Source organism: Myotis brandtii, unplaced genomic scaffold, assembly GCF_000412655.1.
Source record: "Myotis brandtii unplaced genomic scaffold, ASM41265v1 scaffold123, whole genome shotgun sequence".
Lineage (NCBI taxonomy): Eukaryota > Metazoa > Chordata > Mammalia > Chiroptera > Vespertilionidae > Myotis > Myotis brandtii.
Genome location: NW_005354291.1, coordinates 7,353,736 through 7,375,250, shown reverse-complemented (window position 1 = coordinate 7,375,250; position 21,515 = coordinate 7,353,736). Strand labels below are relative to the sequence as shown.

At 35.8% G+C, this 21,515-nt stretch overlaps 1 protein-coding gene across 11 annotated transcripts in view; it reads left to right on the top strand.

The window, feature by feature from the left end:
* PTPRK (protein tyrosine phosphatase, receptor type, K) overlaps positions 1-21,515 on the top strand; it is a 364,082-nt gene that overhangs the window by 125,102 nt on the left and 217,465 nt on the right. For all 11 annotated transcript variants that reach the window (XM_014533788.1, XM_014533787.1, XM_014533786.1 and 8 more), the window contains exons 3-5: positions 4,484-4,565; positions 6,794-6,909; positions 19,477-19,651. In XM_014533788.1, coding sequence (XP_014389274.1) covers positions 4,484-4,565; positions 6,794-6,909; positions 19,477-19,651 — 373 coding nt within the window. The remainder of the gene's footprint in view (positions 1-4,483; positions 4,566-6,793; positions 6,910-19,476; positions 19,652-21,515) is intronic.

Genomic DNA, 21,515 nt, shown 5'->3' with positions numbered 1-21,515 from the left:
AATGGTAAGAAATTTCATTTTAGTACATATGTCCTTTATGAATGTTTTCCCATGACGACAGTGGTATGCCCCTTAACATAGAACATTTACTGTGTGCCCTTTTAAAACTGTGCTAAATGGTTCATGTGTATTATCTCATTTAATCCTCCCTTAAACCCTGAGGTGGATACTGAGGTTTCAACTTTACATAAAGTCACATGAGCAATTTTCATACGTTTTTTCATAAGTTAAAGTTACACGTACAGAATCAGACTTTGGAGGCAACACTAGTTTTAACATTATGACATATTGAAAGAAAATGAAGTGCACATTTTTCCAGCTATTTTAAATATCTTTAATATCTTATACTACATGATATTTCATGTATCATTTAATCATTTCACATATGCCATTCAGCTTCACAAGAAGCCATGATATAGATAAGGCCAGTAATGCCCAGGTGAGGCTACAAAGACACAGGTAAATACATTACTTGGGTGACATACAATAGTGGACCAACAACTAAATCCCCGGCTTCCTGACTCCGGGTTCATTTCCCATTGTATCGGGTACTTCCTCTGCATTCATTCAGTTTACCAAAGGATAAAGTTGTCTTTGTTCTTTCAGGTTTGCCTTCTCCCCCACCCTCTTCTACTTTAACTTAACTTTTACTTCACTTATTTAGCTAATAATCCAAGAATGTTGCTAGAGTAGCAAAAATTTGATTAGAATCATCACCTTTAGTATTTCAGGTAATGGAGTGGAGTGAAAACAGCGTAAAAAGCAGAGCCCATGTATTCTGTTCCCAGGCTGGCCTCCTGGATGGGTTAAAGTTGACATCTGGTATGGCTTTCAGTGCTCTGTCTTCTGGGAAGCCCTGGTAGAATACTTGACACCAAGCATTAGATCTGACCCGAGCATTAGCCCAAGCAAGCTCTGTGTAATTAAGCTGTTCGGATTTGTTTCCCCTGACCGGACAGAAGAGCCTTACAAGGTGAGGGCTCTGTTGAAGTGATAAAGCTGATTAGATCCTTAGCAGTAAAGGAATCTGATCTTAGAAATTTCCTCTAGCTCTCGTTAATGAGGCAAAGACAACACTTAGCAGGGAAAATGAGGTCACTAAAAAAGAGAAACATTTTTTTTTTAATAAAGGACCGCTTCTTTTAAATCAAGGCCTAAATTTATTGTCCAGAATAAAGCTCCATTTAAAAGAACAAATAAACCTTTTTCTCAAGGGTGTAGTAATCATGTTTAAATATATCATTTATATGGAGCGAAGGAAGTTTAAACAGTTCGTGAAGGTAAAACTAAGATAAGCCTAGAATTTAAAGTAATTTAATTAATGCTGACTAAAACAAAACTGAAATAACTAGCAATGATTAATTATACAGATGTGTGGTCTATTTATAAGAATGTTTTGTTTTGTTTTTAAAAATGGGTTTCTCACTTTTTCAGTGCCTTCCCTTTCCTTGAACTACATTCATGCAAATAAAATATTTTCCTGGGATACACCTATCCAAATCTTATATATCAACAATGTTGATAATATTACCATTTGGTTTATGAAGCACTTTTACATAGGGCACTTTTAATCCTCATAAAGTATTATAATGAAAGCTGCAGTTTATTGGTATTATGGAATTGGGACTTTCCTCTAAAAGGTTATGTGATTTGCTCAAAAATTTGTAAACGAAGACTTGGGAATCAAGTACAGGTTTTCTCATCCCCATGAAAGTGACTTAACAACCACAATTTTTTTTCAAGTTATACATTGTTTAATGTTGATTACCTCCTCTATTCCTTGCTAAGGCTTTGTTCCGATATTTAGAAAGTATCAAGATAATTGTTTTCATAGCAAATACATTTATGTGAAGCATAACTCATATGTATATACAGACATATATATCTGTTCATGGGTTAGCTATCCTTTCATCATGAAGCATTTCTCTTCCCCCAAAGATTTTGTTCTCCTACTTCTCAGCTTCAACTTATTGCAGTGAAATCAACAGGCATAAAGGGCCAACCTGAAGTTGAAAAGAAATGACGTAGGAGAAGGTTTATGCTGGGAGTGGATGGATGGGAGATTAATCATCCACCGGGCCTACTGTGTTCGTCCTATTGTCATTGGCTTTTGGGTGGATAGAGAAGTAGGGACCAGGATAGGAAGGCTGTAATGCTGATGATACTGCTATTTAGTCATATAACACCTAATTAGTATGCTATTTAAAATGACATTGATTTTTTTTTTAAATTTTAGACTTTAAAAGGAAATTTAAAGGCTATTTAAAAGAAATGTTCTCACCGTTTGCTTCTTTATCTTGAGAGGTAGTGTAGTAAAGTGGATGGAAGAATACAGCATAGAGGTGGGCTAGCTACCGTCCAGCATAGAGGTGGGCTAGCTCCACCACTTGTTAGCTGTTAGACTTTGGTCTACTTACTGAACTTTTCTTTAAATTGAGGATAAAAATAATACCTACTTCATATGATGGTAGTGAGTATTAAAGGAGTGTGGTGTGGTGGGGGGTTAACAACAGCTGCTCGCATGAATGTGCAGGCTAGTTTAGGACCGTCTCTTGTTTATAGTAAGTGCAATACATGTTAATTCGTTTCAGCCAACATTAAAGCTTCTGACTCCACTATATGTAGTAAAACTGTCTGTCAAAAAGTTACCCGAACACTCTTAATGGCTACCTCCAGTTGATACTTTTTAATTATAGTTTTTCTTGACCTCTTTCCTGTATTTCATATATATATGGCCTACATCTTTTTTAAAAAGCCATACTCCCCAAATTTCCAGTTTGTCATTCTATTTCCACACAACGACAGTAAGCTTCACTGTTTTTACTTTCCTCCATCAGCGGCCCTAAGTCCCAGGTTTGGCCAGTATTCCCAAGGAAAAGGAGACATGGCTGGAGATGGATCACGGGATCACCGTGCAGAGACTGCCCTCCTAAAACCTGTGTGCATATAGATGCCATTGGTCATGTACATATCTGATGTTCTGAATGTTGGTTATTGTAATTTATCTGGACTTTTCTAATCCTTTTGGTGGGAGTGGTGGCCTGCCTGAAGCTTCCTGGTCCTTCTTTCTCTTCCTCCCCTGACCATTGTGTCTGAATCACACTCTGTTGGCTTTACTTCTGCTGACTGGCTTCTTGCCTCCTTTTCAGCGCTTTTTCCCTCTTCTCTTTCAGATACATCTGCCTAGCTCTCTCCTAATCATTTACCCTATATGTACCCTAAGAAATCAAATTCGAAATGTCTGAATTGTACTTAGTTATCTCCTCTCTAAAATTTGTACCTTTTTTTTTAAATCACTAGTCCTGGCTAGGGACCTCCAATAGTATCATTCATCTAGTGGACCAAACCAAGAATCATAATTGTCCCATCTCTTACTGGAACTAATGAGTCAGTAAGTTCTAGTTGGTCTGTTTTCTTGGTATTCTTTACCTTTTTTTCTTCTCATTTTTCTATTTCCACTGCTACTAGCATATTACCAGACTGTTTCCAGTCTTATCTTCTGTTAGGTCATCTTCACCTGATAGCCAAATATATTTCTAATAGGCTGATTTGATTATGTAATTCATACAATAAACATAAACTCCCCCTTACATTTCTTAAAATGTTTTCCAAAATTACTTGTGTATCTTAATAAATAAAGGAACCCATAGTCAAATAAAATGTTGAAATATGGCATGCTAACTCTATTTTCTCTTGAAAACTCACAGCACACATTGTTAAAAGAAAGGCTATATGAAGTTCTGCTATTGACTCTAAGAACAATGCTCTATAACATGAGCTAATATTTGAACATGGACACTTTTTTGTGTAATATTTATTAATATAGAACTATGGACAGGATATCCTCCTGACATCACTCTGATAGTGTTCAAGGTCTACCATTTTCCTTACTAATCTCATTTCTTCTTCTTTGAGCCTTTGTAGACACACAGATTGTATTTATTTAGTTCCCAAACACACAGCTCATTTCATTCCATATTATATTATCCCTTTTGTCTGAAATGCCACTAATCTATCTGATGAGCTCTATCTTTGAAAATTCAACTCTTTAAAAAGTTTTGACCATTTTATATTTGCACTGGTTAGCTTACTGCTTGGCATATTGTAGGAGCTTAGTGTATATTAAATAAGTAACAAAAAATAGAAAATAAATAAGAGAAATTTAGAGATTTGGGATTTGCTGGATCTTCCTATTCATTTTGTATATGTATTGCCCATTCAGGAAATCTAACAACACTTTATCGTAGTTTCTTAAAAAATTTAGTGAGAGCTGCTTGACCTCAGTAATTTGATGGCTCTTCAAAAAACTATTTTATTTATTTGTGGAAAGTTTAGGAAATGACTTCACATTACAAGATACATTTTAAATTCTTATAGGGCGAAAATCAAATTAAGTTTTTAAGCGTTTTATGGCTATTCTTTTTCTTCTCTGAAAATTCCTTGTAAATGGTTGTTTTAAATGTTTTCTATTTTTTTCTGACAGGTAATATTTGAAGCCGAAGTCTCAGGAGGGAGAAGTGGTTATATTGCCATTGATGACATCCAAGTATTGAGCTATCCTTGTGGTAGGTTGTGATTAAGAATTGCATTTTTCTATGCTCTTTCACCACTTGTCTTACATTGGCAGTCATTGCTGTCTCCTTTGTTGTTGTTACTCCTAGCTTTCTCTTCAGTTTTAAGGGAACACTGAAATACATCTAAAGCAGTGGTTCTCAACCTTGGCACAACATTAGAATCACCTGGGAATCTTTTTAAAATCCTGATTTCTGGGCCTCATCCTCCAGAAATTCTGTTTCTTTGTTATGGGGTGAGGCCACAATATTAGTAACAAAGAAACAGAATTTCCGGAGGATGAGGCCCAGAAATCAGGATTTTAAAACGATTCCCAGGTGATTCTAACGTGCAGCCAAGGTTAAGAACCACTGATCTAGAGATTTTGAATGATATATTTTTCACACCTGTAACTAATTATACACTATTAAAGTATTCTTTTAATTAATTACTGAGAACCAAATACAAATGTAAATGAAACTCTAAGTAAGACTTGTTCTATCTTTTGGTATTAAGTTTTCTGGAAAGCAAAGAAGAATAACAAATCAGAGTTTATCTGAAAGGAAAATAGAAAAGAAGCCTCATTAACTTATGGGATCAGTCAAGTCAAAATTTGAAGTGAAGTGAATAAATTAGTTCACCTTATTCCAAAATTAGAACTAAGATTTTTATGTTCTCATAAATAGCTGTTTAATCCATATTAAACAACAAAACAATAGAAATCAAAAATAAACTTATTTTGTTATGTCACATACTCATTGGTTGGTCTTCAAATGCTGTAACTAAATTTGTGTTTACATTACATTCCCTGAAAGACAATTATTGCATGCATTCAGTAGAACCAGGTATAATGCAGCCGCAGAAATTCAAACTTTACCTATATTTCCCAACAGCAGCATTTGCTAGGGCCCATAAATTGTAGATGATCTATAGAGTAATCCTCTTGGTAGAAATTCTCTAGCACATCAGAAGCAGCTTGCCAAGTTCCAGAGTTCAAGGCTTGTGCTCCTGGTGAGTGGTTATAAAACCCTAGTTTGCATCAGAATCCCCTATGGAGTATGGCAAATCCCAGATTGCTTGGCCCCTCTCCTGTTCTAATTTACAGGCCTGGTGGGGCCTCTGAATTTGCATTTTTGATAAGTTCCCAGGTGCTCTGTGCTGCTGGTATAGAGTTCACAGTTTGTGAGTCACTGTTCTAGTTCCAGCATCCCTCTTTCTGAAGTGCCTACCAAGATGGGGCTCTGGAAAAAGATTGGCAGACAAAGCTCAAATGATTTATGCATGTTCTCAGAAAAAGAATACAGTTATCACACTCAAAGTTGGTTTACTCAATTCTTCCAATTCATTAGTATATCAGAATGATGTTTCTATCTACTATTCATTTACCCTTGTTGAAAGAGAGGTGTTAAAGAAAATATTCACCAGTCAAGTAATAATATGAATTGAGTACAACAGCAGCTTCATTGTGATATGGTCCTCCATGAGCTTCTTTTAGTCACTAAGGTTTAGCTTTTCTTGCTATGTTTCCTTTCAGTTGGAAACATGAATAAGCTTCAGTTTTAAATGGCCACTATAGAAAACACTTATTTGATTGTCATGTAATTCATGGATAGTATATTTTGACTGCCCTCATCACTTTCTGTTGCTATAGTATTTCTTTTGGGTAACTTTCTTAGGAACATAAAGGAATAGAAGTAGATTTAACAGTAGCTAAGCTGATACTCTATTTGAGAGAAATACAAATATTCCCTTGTTCTTTGAAGTACTACAGGGTTATAGCTATTGAAATAATTAAAAAAGATCCAACTGCTTAAAGTGTAGCTTAATGGTTCAACAGTCATGCATGTCAGTATTTTAGGTATTATATGCTTTCATTATATTTTTCCAGTATGCTCTGTTTTGTGCTTATTTGATCTCTTTACTTGCTTTGACTTGTAACTGTTTTATTAATACCCACATGAACAATCTATGGCAGTCCTCCCCACTAATTGTTGAGTGTTCATTCTATAGAGCAATGCTCTAGCAATAATGGAGCAATAGGTGATAGAGCTATTGAGGAAAAGAACTGTGAGAGTGAGAGAGGAAGTGGTATCTTCCAGTGCAAAGAAAATTCAATTTTCTTCCATATGTTATGAACCTTGGGCAAAGGTAAAAGTATCAACAACATTCTTCTCCTGGAAAAAAGTAACATGGAATGTTTTCTTTGTGTTAAAACAATAATTTTTTTCCCCTGCCTTCACAGATAAATCTCCTCATTTCCTCCGCCTGGGGGACGTAGAGGTCAATGCAGGACAGAACGCTACATTTCAGTGTATTGCTACAGGGCGAGATGCTGTGCATAACAAGCTATGGCTGCAGGTAAGCCCAAGTTGGCAGCTGAGATAAAGAGTACACTTGATATAAAAAAAAATCACAAATGTACTGTTTGTGGTCTCATTATTTTCTGTGCGTGCTTGAGAGAGAGAGAGAGAGAGAGAGAGAGAGAGAGAGGAGAGAGGAGAGAGAATGTGTGTATTGGTTTAATTGGCTGCAGATTCATTTCAGGTGTTTCTATTTTTGGAATATGAATAAAAATATAACATGATATAGTTTTAAAAATACTTGAATTAGTGTCTAAGGAAACCTAATGATTTCCTAATGTTACATACAAATTGTAAAAATAATTTTTCTAGATTATATAGGACCATAATGAAAATTTCCTCATTTCATACTTTGAAAACTCAACTAATAAGAACTTAAGTAGGAACTGTCATGCATATTTTTAAAAAGTATCTTAAGACACTTTGGGGATTATTCTTAGAAATGTGAACTGGAAGAGAAGCAATTAATGTTTTTCCATGATTCTTGTGCATAAAGGTTAATCACAGATCTGATATCAAGACTGTTGCCGTGCATATATTAAATCATCAATAAGTATGTATTTAATGAACTGCAATTTAGCATACATGTTAGGGAAACATAAATGGGGCGTATAAAGAGCTGTAAAAGAATCAGCAGGAAAACAATAGACTAAGAAAAGTGCCATGTTTTGGGGGAATTATTTGTCCATTCCGGGGCAGTGGGAGTAGTGAGAGGAGGTGGGGAAGGAGCTAAGAGCAATTCCAAAGGCTGTTGAACAAAAAGTTTGAAGTCAAAATATAAGTAATAATATTCTCTAAGCACATTTATTATTATTTTGCTTCTATTTGCATCAGAAAGAGGAAAGAAAGAGATTTAATTAGTCTGTATTTTAAATTTCTGAGAATACCAATAGAGACCAAAAAGAAATTATTGTAAGATTAGCTTAGTTTGTTGAACATTGACATCAGGATTTATTTTACTATATCTTTAGAGAGGTGAAATTAGTGTTGAGGATAATCGTTAGTTTGCAGGTGTTTGGGTAATGATTACAATAAAAGATTTTTAAAATCATACTTAGTATAATGCCCGATATTATACTAGATGTTTTAAATGTGTCATTTCATCTAATTCCCACAATACAATTGGATAGCAGATGCACATCATATAAATCTAATTATTACTTCTTTGATAAATTACTTGATTTGCAGGTATCAGGATACCATACTGAATATGTGAAAAGGAAATGAAGCCCTCCCTTTTTTCTGATTGTGCTTATTTCCCCTCCAGATATTAAAATATAAGAGAATTATTCCTGGAGAGCAAATTGTACAATATGCAACTTGTTTTATCAGCTAAACATCAAGTCAGAGTCCCTCTTAGTTTCTCCCTCTCAGCCTAAATAGGAGTATTAAAAATACTGCTAGACGTATTTTGTAATGATTTTGCTAATTATTTTCATTTAGGTAGGAATATTAGTTGGCATTTAACTTTAGTTGTGATCTAGATAGTCTTGCCTCGGGGAAATAGAAGCTCGCAGTCTGCCCTGGTTTTATGCCCCTGGATTTAATGTGACATGGAAATAAAAAGGGTTTTGTATACTCAGACACCAGCTGCCTTCTTGCACCAGGCATCCTGGCCCTGCCCATCTGAGTGGGCTGCAGTCGAAATACTGCTTATTTTTTGTTTGTTTCCTATTTTATGTATTGACCCATTGCATTATAGTTTCTTAAATTTCTTTTTGCTATTTTTCAAACTAAGATGAATATAAAATTTTTCTGTTCAACTTCAATTCTGCTTTTCTTCTCTTCCTTTTCTTTACATTTGTTTAGGTGTTTTTGTGTATTTCTCTTCTATTTTGATATTGAGACTGCCCCGATTCCTTAGCAATCTAGGTATTTACTTTATTCGTTAAAAAGCTTTTCTACGTTTCTCAATAATACTACTTATGTTACCTTAACTTACTCTCTTAAATATTATTTTCCATGTTTAAGAAGTATTGAAAATTATCTAGTACTTAGTTTAGGGATATTTTCAAACTAATAAGACTGGTTATCATACCTATATAACATGAGTCAATCAGAAAGTGGCCAGCAGTGGTTCTCAACCTTCCTAATGCCTTTAATACAGTTCCTCATGTTGTGGTGACCCCCAACCATAAAATTATTTTCGTTGCTACTTCATAACTGTAATTTTGCTACTGTTATGAATCGTAATGTAAATATCTGATATGCTATATGAGTTTTCCGATTGTCGCAACCCACAGGTTGAGAATTGCTGGCTTAGAGGATTTATTGAACTATTCAGTTTTCTTATCTATAAAAGGAGTTGTTGGGTAGAGACTAAAATTCCTTCCAGCTAAAGATGCTAAACTCAGTCTTTATAATATTTTTTAAAATCTTTATTGATTTCAGAGAGGAAGGAAGAGGGAGAGAAGAGAGAGAAAGGGAGAGGGGGGCGGAGAGAGAGAAACATCAATGATGAGAGAGAATCATTGATCGGCTGCCTCCTGCATGCCCCTCATTGAGTTTGCAGCCTGGGCATGTGCCCTTGACCAGAATTGAACCCAGGACCCTTCAGTCCACAGGCCGATGCTCTACCCACTGACCCAAACCAGCTAGGGTGGTCTTATAGTATTTTTTGATGGCCTGAAATAGTGCTTTGATTACCTTCTTTTGTTTGTTGGAAGACTGTCTGATTTTTATGTTATTAGATTTTAATGGGGAAAATGTCTCTTAAATTAAGTATCATTGTGAGAACAACTACTTAAAATATCTGCTGACAATACTGGGAATGAATGTACTTGAAGCAACTCAATGCAAGGTCACTGCATCCTATCAAAGAAATAATGGAATAAGGAAGTAGCTATTACATCTGCTATGGTCAGGTCTAATAAAAATTGTGATCAACTTTTTTATGTCCTCCAAATGACATATTATATGGCATTGTGCTTCAATTGGTAAAATGTTGTCTAAATATGGAATAAAATAATAAAAACAAAAAAGCAGCTAATTTTTATTTTACATGAAAAATAACACAATACAATATCTGTGAAATATTCTGATCATAATGCCTGCTACTGTTTTATATTTAGAAAAATTTATTATGAAAATACATATAGAGGATAAATTCCCCCATTTGTTAATTATCCTAACGTTACAATTCATATTTTAACCATTTTTATTATTTAAAATGACATACAAATTAGGTAAATTAAAAAATGGAGATACAGAAAAGCAAAGAATGAGTTTTCTGAGTTAATGTAGGATAATTCATAAAGCCTATCATAGTGGTGCTGGATGTATCTTTAGAGCTTGCTTTCCTGTGAGATGTTGGATTATATAATTATAGAGTTTTAGAAGTAGGTAATTTATTCTGTACATTTAGTAAACAATGACAAAACATATAATCTGAATGGACCTCCTTATGTACATTTAGCATATATACAGAAAACAACATGAATGAATGTTTTTGGAAGTCTGATGAGGGTCAACAAGCTAGAAATATGGTGAAATTATGATGCTTTCTGGAACATTTTAAAAATTATTGTGTTCACTTAAGTTAGATAGGGACGTAGAATACAGTCTTTAGTCTCTCTTAGAGAATTTCCAAATCCCTCTTTTGTAATAAAGCTCAATGAAGTAGCATATATCTAGATATAACAATTTTTGTCAACTTAGGATCTGTAATCTTTTTCTACATGAACAGATTTTTTTCCAATTGTTACAACAAGTTTAAGAAATAAGCCACTTTGTGTTCCTAAGGAACCTCCAATGGTAGAGAATTACCCTTATGGCTGAGGGTAAAAGACAGGTTTTAGAAAATAAGACCGTGAATGAAATTTCAATGTACAATTTATACTGGCTATATTCCTGAGCAAAATAATAAAATCATCCTATTATATTACTGAGACGTGTCAGTTAATTTTCTCACAGAAAAATTAGTTTAGACATTTTTATAGGTTAAAACTTTTAGTTATGTCCTTTTTATTTCAACTCTTACTAATATGAATAGTAGACAATGTGATGGCAAGAAAAGGCGAATATATAAACTAATAGCAAACATGGCACCAGCCATTCCTCTTGTAAGTATCTACCCAAGAGAGATAAAGGCATGTATTCACAAAAAGACTTGAGCAAGAATGTTTGTAATAGTGTTCTTATAAAAATTGTAAAGATCTCAGATGTCCTTTAACTGGAGAATGGATAAGCAAGCTGTGGTTCATTCAAGTGATGGAATGTTATTATTCTGTAATAACAAAGAATGAACTACTAATATATCCACCAATATGGATGAATCTCAGCAACATCACGTTTTCAGGACAGACACACACAGAAAAACATTTTATATGATTTCATCTGTATTAAACTCTAGAAGAGATACAACTAATGTAGGATGATAGAAACCTGAATCGTATTTGCTTCTTGGGGATGAGGATTGACTGGAAGTGGACAGGGGGGAAATGTCAGGAATAATGTAAACATCTTATATCTTTATTGATGTGTTGGATCTATGGGTATATAAACATTTGTCAGAAGTTAAGATCTGTCCAATTTACTGTATACATATACAGTATATTTTACCTTAATAAATCATGAATGAGGGGAAAAGTGAGTATATGAAACATTTTATCAAATATCCAAATTACTAGCAGTACTAATCAAACCAGAGATGAAAGTAGCCTGCAAACATTACTTACATTTTTGTCCGTCTTGTCTGAGTGTTCTGTTTTCAGAACATGCTGTAACTTTTGAGGACATGAAAGAGTTGAAGCAGAGATTGAACTGTAAGTTATAAATTAGTATTCTTTCTCGAAGGTCCAGTATAAGTGGGCACCTACATGGCAAGTCAAATAGAGCCCATTGCTGGAACATCTGTCAGACCATATGCTTTGGCGTCAGGTTCAGTGTAGAAACTAAAATGCTAATGACTCCATCCATCACTACAGAGCTCCGTGGGCATGTATCATTGGATTGGACAGAGAAATTCGACCGTGGAACAATTGAAAGTAGGGAATTGTGCGGGCAGATTTGGTGGCACCATTTGTTTCGGTGAATTGAAATGAGTCTGTTTAACGTGTGATTGGTAATCCTATGCAGAGTGCCGTCCAAGCTGTGGCCACTGGGCCAATCTGTCCGTAATCGCCACAGGTGCTGGCACCGCGCCACCCGGTGGGCCTGCCAAAGCAGGAAAGTCTGCCAGTGCTTTGCCCTTGGTGAGCTTTGTCTCGGCTAATATAGTGTGATGTGGCTGGTTTCTCAGCCGAAGGAAATGTCATTCCTTATCAAGCAATAGGTAATGTAAGCGATGGATTGAGAGTAATAGTTGGAGAGTAAAATTAGTAAAATGAGATGCAAATGGCTCTTCAAAATAACCAGAGAGTGGCTGATCTCTTGTAGTTCCAACCGGTGTTAGCTGGGGGTCAATGAAAATGCTTGGTCTGAATCTTCTGGCAACACCTTGTTTTATCTATCCAGGCAAATGTCATAGCCTTGTTCCTATAATACATATGAGTACTATTATGTAACATTGGAAATCAGAACCATGTTTTTTTAAGTGAGTACAAAAATTTTAATAAGTGAAATAAAGCACTATATTATTTCAATTTTTATCTAGTTAATTTCTCACAAAGCTCTTTCTGATGCTCCCATGACTATTTATTCTGTCATATGAAGTGCAGGATGTTTGTGGCATATTTAATTTCCACAAGAGATTTTACTATCTCTGCTACTATTTCTTTTTGAGAACAAAATCTGGTACTTTGCATTGATTACAGTGAAGGGAAATTCTTGGCAGGAATTAATCTAAGCCTAGACATATGTAATTTATAGTGGACAGTTCATTGACAATTAATTTGAGGAAAACATTTCAAATCCACATTAAACATGCGATATGTGATTAGCTCACATTGGGCATGATGATAAAAATAAACAAAGAAATAAGATATAGCAAAAATTGTCTGGTTTAGGCTTGGTGAAAATTCTTATGTTTTCTAGGTCATTATCCGTATGGCTGAAATATTACAATAACAAAAGATAGCATTTAATTACTGGGACAGTGACTAAAGTTGAAAAAACGATATCTGAATGGCTAAAGGGACATGGTATAAATAAATCTTGAGATTTGTGGGAGACTAGAGTCATTTCTTAAAATCTTAGAATATTGGAAATATACAAGAGGGATTTAATTTGTCCTCTATAGAAACTAAAGTACCATAATAACTAACATCTTAAAGCTATATGGTGAGAGAAATAAGCTGATTATAAGGAGGAACTTTCTAATTGTAGGTCTGTTGAAACCTAGAATGAGCTATGCCAGGAGGAAGTAAAATGACAATTAGTATCTAAGCATAGTCTGGATAAGCCCTTGCTAGGGACGTGGCATGAGGCTGAACGCGTTTTAAAGATCCTTTCAGCCTTGAGAGATGCTTCTATAACTGAGTAAAAAAAGACCATATAGTATTTAAGCACTATACTATTTTGGAATTGACAGACAGCAACAGAGACTGGAATGTATGGAAGACTTGATTGAGTTTTTGAAGGACATGTAGGGCTTGAACAAGCAAAGATTAAGTGGGCATAGTCATCTCTGCAGATTAATGTATGTGTATGTGAGTAGAATGGGAACTTCAGGAGGAAGATATTATTGGAGTGGAAGGTCAAAATGGGAAGTACTAGAAATAAAGACCGTTTATGATGGGTTGGGACTAGGCCTTGATATGGACACAGGCTATGAAGAAGCTACTATTAGCAGTGCAGACATCAAGTAGTGAGGGCCTTCGATTGGACAGTGCAGTGTGGGTGGAGTTGGCAAATGTGAGCAGAGAAGGAGAGGGACAAATGAAAGAAGACAATAGTTTTAGGTCTGGTTGGTACTAGTTGACAGAATTTGGGTAGATGTGAAAGAGAAATAATAAAAGACAGTTTTCTTTTTAAATTTCCTCAAAATTTTATTTTTTTACAGCCAGCATATGAGTTTGGTTTCTTATTTTTTGTCTTGGAATGAATTTGTCTGTGAGACTCATCTGTTTACTTTTTTATTTCCTACTTTTATAACTGCACATAAGTTATCCTAAGTGGGAGTGAAAAATGAGGAGACATTCCCATTTCTTTCGGTTCTTTTTAACCTTAATAAAAGTTTAACAAGACAGTTTGAAGCTTGTGGCCAGATTAAGCCTGTGGGTGGTCCCGGTATCACTCAGGAGAATCATCTGTGGGAAGGCTCTTGGTGTTCCAGCCTTGGCCTCTCTGCACCTGTGGTCACGGAACAGGAGTAAAGTCAGATGGGAATGTTAGGCTTGTCGGTTGTGTTTCCTGGCTTGTAAACTGTTCTAGACTTCAACTGGTAGATGAACATAGCCTTCTATTTAACTCTAATTTTCTCTGTTTATGAAACAAAGATTTTTTTTTCTGTGAACATGCCCATTTACAATTAATTTTGCTCTTCTTAAGAGAACACGTTCTATTTGGTAGCGAATTGCTTTCACTCTTGTCACCCAGGACATTGATTTAAGTTCATGGCATTATATACTTCCTTTATGGCTTCCTGTAAATAATATGGCCATTGGTGTTTAAGTAAAATGACTGACCAACTTTCATGAATTTTGGTGTTTTCCTTTAATTTTCAGCATTTGGCATGTGTATGCATGTAACAATGAGCATCAGAAAGTTGAAACATTTCATTTATGGGATTGCTAAGTGTTCTTGGGGTCATTTTGGTTGGCTTGATGTGGCTTTTTACTATACAGAGTTCAGTGCTTTAAACACATAGTGCATTCTTTTCCTTCTTCAATAATTTATAAACTCTGACTTTGTTGCATGCAGATTACATAATTGATTATAAATGAATAGTGTGGGGAATATTCTTTATCTTTCTTACCCATCCCTGGAGCATACTGTAAAAGCCAGGCAGTCATAGAAGCTCAAGGATTTCTTCTTATTGATGTCTATAAATTACATTTTACTGCTTTTTCTGGGCAAAAGAGTGCACTCTCCTACAGTTCCTAGAGCTGCCCTTTCCTTGTGTTTTCAAGGTTAATGCAGAGTCAAGCACTTCACAACTTCCCACTATGATCAGTACTACCACATGGGGGCTCTGGCAGCAGGCTGGGTTTCTTTGTGAACAGGGGTTTAATGTAAATAACTCATCTTTATAAAATCATTTTATTTATACAATAAAGCATAGATGTAGAAAACTACACAAAATAAAACCCACGATTCAATGACCTTGTATGAGATGCACACCACGCAGGTCAGGAAAGGGACTCAGCCAGTCACTGAGAGGCTTCTAAGTGCTGCCTCCCAGTCACAACAGACTCATCTCCCTACCCCTACAGAGAACAATTAGCGAGAATTTTAGCACTTGTTTGTTTTTTTCATTGTTCTTTTTCACTTACACATACATCCATAGACGCTGTAGATTAATAGTCTTGTCTACTTTTAAAAATATGTGTGAAAGTCTCTTTTAATCAGTGAGTTTGTCCTCCATCCACTTCTCTTCCTCACGATGTATCTGCCAGGGAAGCCAGGCCCTTTGAGTTGTAGTTGTAGTTTTGCAGAGTCTGCATTGTATTGATTGCATACAAAGGTCCTCTTCAGTTCACGTTCTTCTCAGTTTTCTGCAAAATTGGCAACAAGTTCCCAAGTCAAGTCTGTCCTTTAGCAGTGCTGGAGGTGGCGCTTGGTGTGATTGCAGGGGGCGCAGAGGGACGGCTGGAGTATCCAGGCACAGCCAGGAGTTGCTATTCACAGGTTAAATTTCTCCTACTTCAGGGAAGCCGCAGCTCTACTCTTCAGACATTGCAATCAAGTCTACCCAGAATACCCATACTCTTTAAGGATAATTACCTTTACTTAGTGTCAATTGGTTATGGACTTTAATCCCATCTTCAAAATACCTTCACAGGGACACTTAGGTTAGTGTTTGATTGACTAATGGGTCTATAGCCTAGCCAAGTTCATACATCAAAAGGCCATCACAGATATCAAATGTATTATTGATTTAGATATTTTAATTAACATCTTTATAACATCATTATTACTAGGATTTGCTGATAGAGCTTTTGCACATATCACCCACTACTCTCAACATCTCTGTTGAATAAGCAGGTTCAAATTGCTGTTCCCATTTTTAGAAGAAAAGGTGGAGATGTGAGAAATATAGTAGCCCCCCTTTATTCACAGGTTTGCTTTCCATAGTTTCAGTGACCCAAGGTCACCTGAGGTTTGGAAATATTAAATGGGATTTTTTTTTTAATAAACAACTGATAAGTTTTAAATTGAATGCCACTCTAAGTAGCATTATGAAATCTTGGACCAGCCTTCTCCATCCTGCCCAGGATGTGAATGATCCCTTTGTTCAGCATATCCAAGCTGTATATGCTACCCACCCATTAGTCTCTTAGTAACTGTCTCAGTTACCAGATTGACTTTAGCAGTATTGCAGTGCTTGTGTTCAGTTAAACCTTATTTTACTTAATAATGGCCCCAAAGTGCAAGAGTAGTGCATGCTTCAGATATGCCAAAGAGAAGATATCAGGTACTTGCTTTAAGTGGAAAGGGGAAAGTTCTGAACCTTACAAGGAAAGAAAAAAAAATCACATGCTGAGGTTGCTAAGATGCATGCATCCTAAGACTCAATCTTCTGTCCATGAAATTGTGAAGAAGGAAAAAGAAATTTATGCTGCTTTTGCCATCTCAACTTAAACTGCAAATGTTGTGACCACGAGAAGATATCAGGTACTTGCTTTAAGTGGAAAGGGGAAAGTTCTGAACCTTACAAGGAAAGAAAAAAAAATCACATGCTGAGGTTGCTAAGATGCATGCATCCTAAGACTCAATCTTCTGTCCATGAAATTGTGAAGAAGGAAAAAGAAATTCATGCTGCTTTTGCCGTCTCAACTTAAACTGCAAATGTTGTGACCACAAGGCGTGACAAGGGCTTTGTTAAGATGGAAAAGGCGTTAATCCTCAGTAACTACTTTGGTGAACTTACTATTATCAGTTTAGTCTAATGATTCCTAGAGGAATACTATTTTCTTATTCAGTGCTTAATCTTTTGAAATAAATGTAATTTCTAGCAGGTGTGAGTGTTTTTTTCCCTAAATAATATAATGTTTCTAAGCCTTTAAGTTTGCCATCACACCCCTACATGTATCTAAAATGCTTCAATTTAATTGTTCAGTAAAGATGATGATGATAGCTGTGTTATCTCTGTGACAGAGAAAAAATGCACGTGGCAGACAAGCCCTGGTAAGGAACCTCATGTCCTTGGGCTTAATATGGCTGGATTGTTGTATGATTCACTTCAACTTCACATAATTATAGTATACAAATTTACTTTGGGATTTGTTTTGGAAAAAATGACAAGTACTGACAAATCAGATGCCATCCTCATAATGCTATTAAACAGGAACCTAAATACCCATCATACAGAACCGTCTCTTTCCAGTCTCTCCCACTCTAAGAGGACGCAGGAGTTACATATCATTATTTGCTCAGGAAAAGCAGTGAAAAGTAACTAAAACAATAAATGTGATTTAATTTTTTTCCCTTCAAGTCAGTAGAGTGAAATAATCTCTGAAAGTGTTCTAAGTGCCACATTATTTAAGTTACAATTACATTGCATTTATTTCTCAAGCTTAGAAAAGAGAAGATGAAATAAACTGTACCAAATTCTAACTGTACCATATTAACTTTGAGGATTTTAAGCTGAAAGTCATAGAAAGCTAAATGTGTTCTGTCACTTAACAGGACGTCCAGAAAGGACTTGCTGACAACATTTCAGACACTTTATCAAGAACCTGCTTCTGTCTTTCATCTTGACCTGCCCTCCTTAGCATTTAGGCAGGGTGAGACAAAGAAAAGGAGAGCCACCGTGCCTTCCCTAGAAGCAAGAAAGTCTGGAATGATGGCCTATTCCTGACAAATCTCATTGGCCAGAATCAGGGCACACACCCATTTTTAGACCTTTTCCTGTTAATGGGAATAGGACTGCTATGATTATTTTCGATCAAGGTGTCTAGGGCGGTGGTTCCCAAACTTTTTTTGGCCATGCCCCACCTAAGCATCTCTAAAATCCTGATGCCCCCTCTGTGACATATAATTCTTACTATTCAAAAAGTGAACTCCTATTGACATGGAAGAAGCCTAAAAGACCATAACTTGGTCTAAGAAAGCTTCCAAAGAACATGGCATCCATGAAAGAGAAAAATAAAAGAACGAAAGGACAGTTGAAGTACTGAGGAAGAAATCACTAAGAAATTGCTTAAAAAAATAATAACATGAATTGATATGAAAAAAGTAGCAAATAAAGTTTCAAAACATATAGTAGAGAACTGAAATGCATAACTATGTCACAATACATATTGATATACTGTATATGAGGCCCCAAGAACCATAAGAAATGCAAAAAATTCATTGTTAATAACTCATTCTTGAATTGCCCCCGTTAAAAATCAAATTGCCCCCCTGTGGGTCATGTGCCCCACATTGGGTACCACTGGTCTAGGGCTATAATATCTTGATGCATAACCTAGAGATCTTATTAAAATGCAGATTTTGATTTAGTAGGTCTAGGGTGACCTGTAGACTTTGCATTTGTAAAACTCCGACAGGGGAACCTGATGCTACTAGTGTCTGTAAGTTGCAAAGGGTTTGGTTAATAATCTGGTTATAACAGATGTTGGGAATTAACCAATATAACCATTACACTACTTTATGCCGGAAACTGAACTAGTCAAATAAACACTGCATGCATCCTTCATGATGAAGCTTAGTTGATTTAATGGAGAGTTGATAATACTTAGGGATTTCAATGACTTGGTAAGTGATAAGTCTCTGCAACCCATGCTGTACCTAGACAAAGTAGATAAGAAAGCATGATAAGGATCTGGGGAGGGTGGGGGGGAGGGGGGAAAAACAAGTTGCTAAGTTATAATCCTTGGATCATATACTTTTTGTGATTTATTTCTCAGAGTTAGGGCTATTTGCAATGGAAAAAAAATCATATAAAATCTCAAAGCATGATAAAGAACCTGAAACTGAAAACTAAAGGCAGAAAACTATATGCAAATGTTACTGCATAGGGGAGACTTACCTTAGCTTTTAGTGCCTTCTTCTTTATTGCCCACTCAACTAAAATGATAGCTTGTAGTACGGCAAGGATCTCTTATTTTGGATTATAAAAGAAAAAGTTATCATTATTTTTGACTTCTGAAATGTACATGTCATTAATTGCTATATTTAACTGTAATGCATTACTGGAAGTTGAGTCAATAAAAAATGTCTATATAGTAGATTATATGTTCTCATTGGTACAATGCATTGATTTAGGCTCAACAACAAACAATTTTTTGGGCCGGACATACTAGTACGATACCAATAAAAGCAGCAGCTTTGGTTCAGTTTAGAAGAAATACTGCTGGATTTTGTGTCATCAAACCTGGTAAAATTCTGTGGGGCTACCTAGACATTTTCTTACTCATTTAGGAACAAGAATAATTTATCACAGATATTGGTTGCTAAGATGCTTCAGATTTATGAGAATGTTAAGAACCTGTTTTTTTTAAAGATTGGTTTCTGTTTGCAGAGACGAAATGGAGAAGATATACCAGTAGCCCAGACGAAGAACATCAATCACAGACGGTTTGCTGCTTCCTTTAGATTGCAAGAAGTGACAAAAACCGACCAGGATCTGTACCGCTGCGTCACTCAATCTGAACTAGGTTCTGGTGTGTCCAATTTTGCCCAGCTTATTGTGAGAGGTAAAGTAAAATTGTTTTCACTGCATGAACTTGCATGGTTTTATTAGACCAAAAGCAACATAGCAAATATTGGATTGATTTTTAAGCCTACTTCTCTTCATTTCAAGTTACTATAAAATTGTCTTGTTATGCAATTTCAGATAGTTAAGACTGTAAGTTGTACAGTTTGTGAAACAAGTTTTCAATAAGTGTTTTCATCGACTGGAATTTCCTTTGAAATATTCTTCTCAGAGCCGGCCATATAAAACACTTGATTTCATGTCGCCATCATCTGGTTTGCATTTTAACTTTAGATTCATATTTCCTTTTTATAACAGCTACGCAGATATTATAGTTGTTCTTCAAAGCATTGTGGCAATGAGGCCAAGTTCAAAGTTTCTGTCTCCATGTAAATCTGTGAATTTTACCCACGTCACAACCCAGTGGTGGATGCTCATTAATTCTGGCCCCTGTAGAATCTTAGAGTTAGACTTGCTAAGAGGTCCTCATTAATATTCTTGAATACCAACGTTACTAGAGTTATTGTGAGGGATTATGACAAATGAGTACATATCTGAGGTGAATACTGGAAAAATAAGTACAAGTACATAATGTGTTATCACATTTATTCAAAATGTTCTTAGTCCATTTTATTCCATACACTGTTATGTGTTGTAGAGATACAACTGTAAATAAAAAACAAAGTCCATGCCCATATGGAACTTACCCATTGAGGTATGTTAGGCACACTATAGAGAAAGATACTGAAATTTTAGTATGGTGGCACGCGTGATGAACAATAAACATAGAAAATGACAGGGATTTATATTTTAGTTGAGGTCTGGAAGGCCTCTTTGAGAGGTGACAACTGAGCTGAAATCTTTTAAAAAAATGAGGATGTTTGTCACGTGAAACTTGAGGAAATGCAGCTTGTTCAATAGACTATCAAGCATCAATCAATAACAACTCAAGTGAAAATAATGATAAATTATGCAAGTCTTGTCAAGGAGAAGTCTGCCAGATCCTAACAAAAACATCTAAACTGGACAGAGGTTTATCAGAGGTGTCAGGGAAGGCCTTCATAAAATAAGTTTTCTTTGAAATAGGATCCGAATGTTGAGAATGTTGAGAAAAGCTGCCCAAGTGAGGAATGAGGATGTGGGGTCAGGGGTAAGAGAGAGAAGTGCCATCAGACAGGGAGCAAGGCCTGTGTCAAAGCCCCAGGGTGCAAGGGAGAACATGAGCTCCATCCATCTTCAAGTGAATAGGTTTTATCATGCTTGACATCACATGTCTTTACATACATCATTTCATTTTCAGATTTGCTTGATTTTAATACTGTAACCTTTAATACTTTTAGAAGGAAAATCATGAAGTTCAGACTATTTTATAATTGTCCAGAGCCACAATGATCTAATAATTGACTGTGCCAGAATTTAATCCCATGTTTCTAGACTCCTGGTGCCAGGCACATTCTTTTCCACCACAGCTTTAGCTCAGTAACATCATTAAGTAATGCTGTTCACCTGTAATAAGGCTTTGGCCTTGGCAGATTCTATAGCTCATCAATAAAAAAGTTTATAGATTGATAGGACTCTATTTTCAGTGAAACTTCTCTCATGTCTCCAGAGTCAGCTCACATCACCTGCTTGAAGGTTATGAAATCACAGCCCCAATTAATTAAATAATAAGGAAATATGATAATATTTGACTCCAGGGTTCAGGTAGAAAGACAGTTATCTTCTGTTCATACATTCTTGTGTATTCATCTTTGTTGAGCTTCATTTCAGCATCCGTCACACCTAAGCTTACTTTTCCCCCATAATATTTGACTCCAGGGTTCAGGTAGAAAGACAGTTTATCTTCTGTTCACACATTCTTGTGT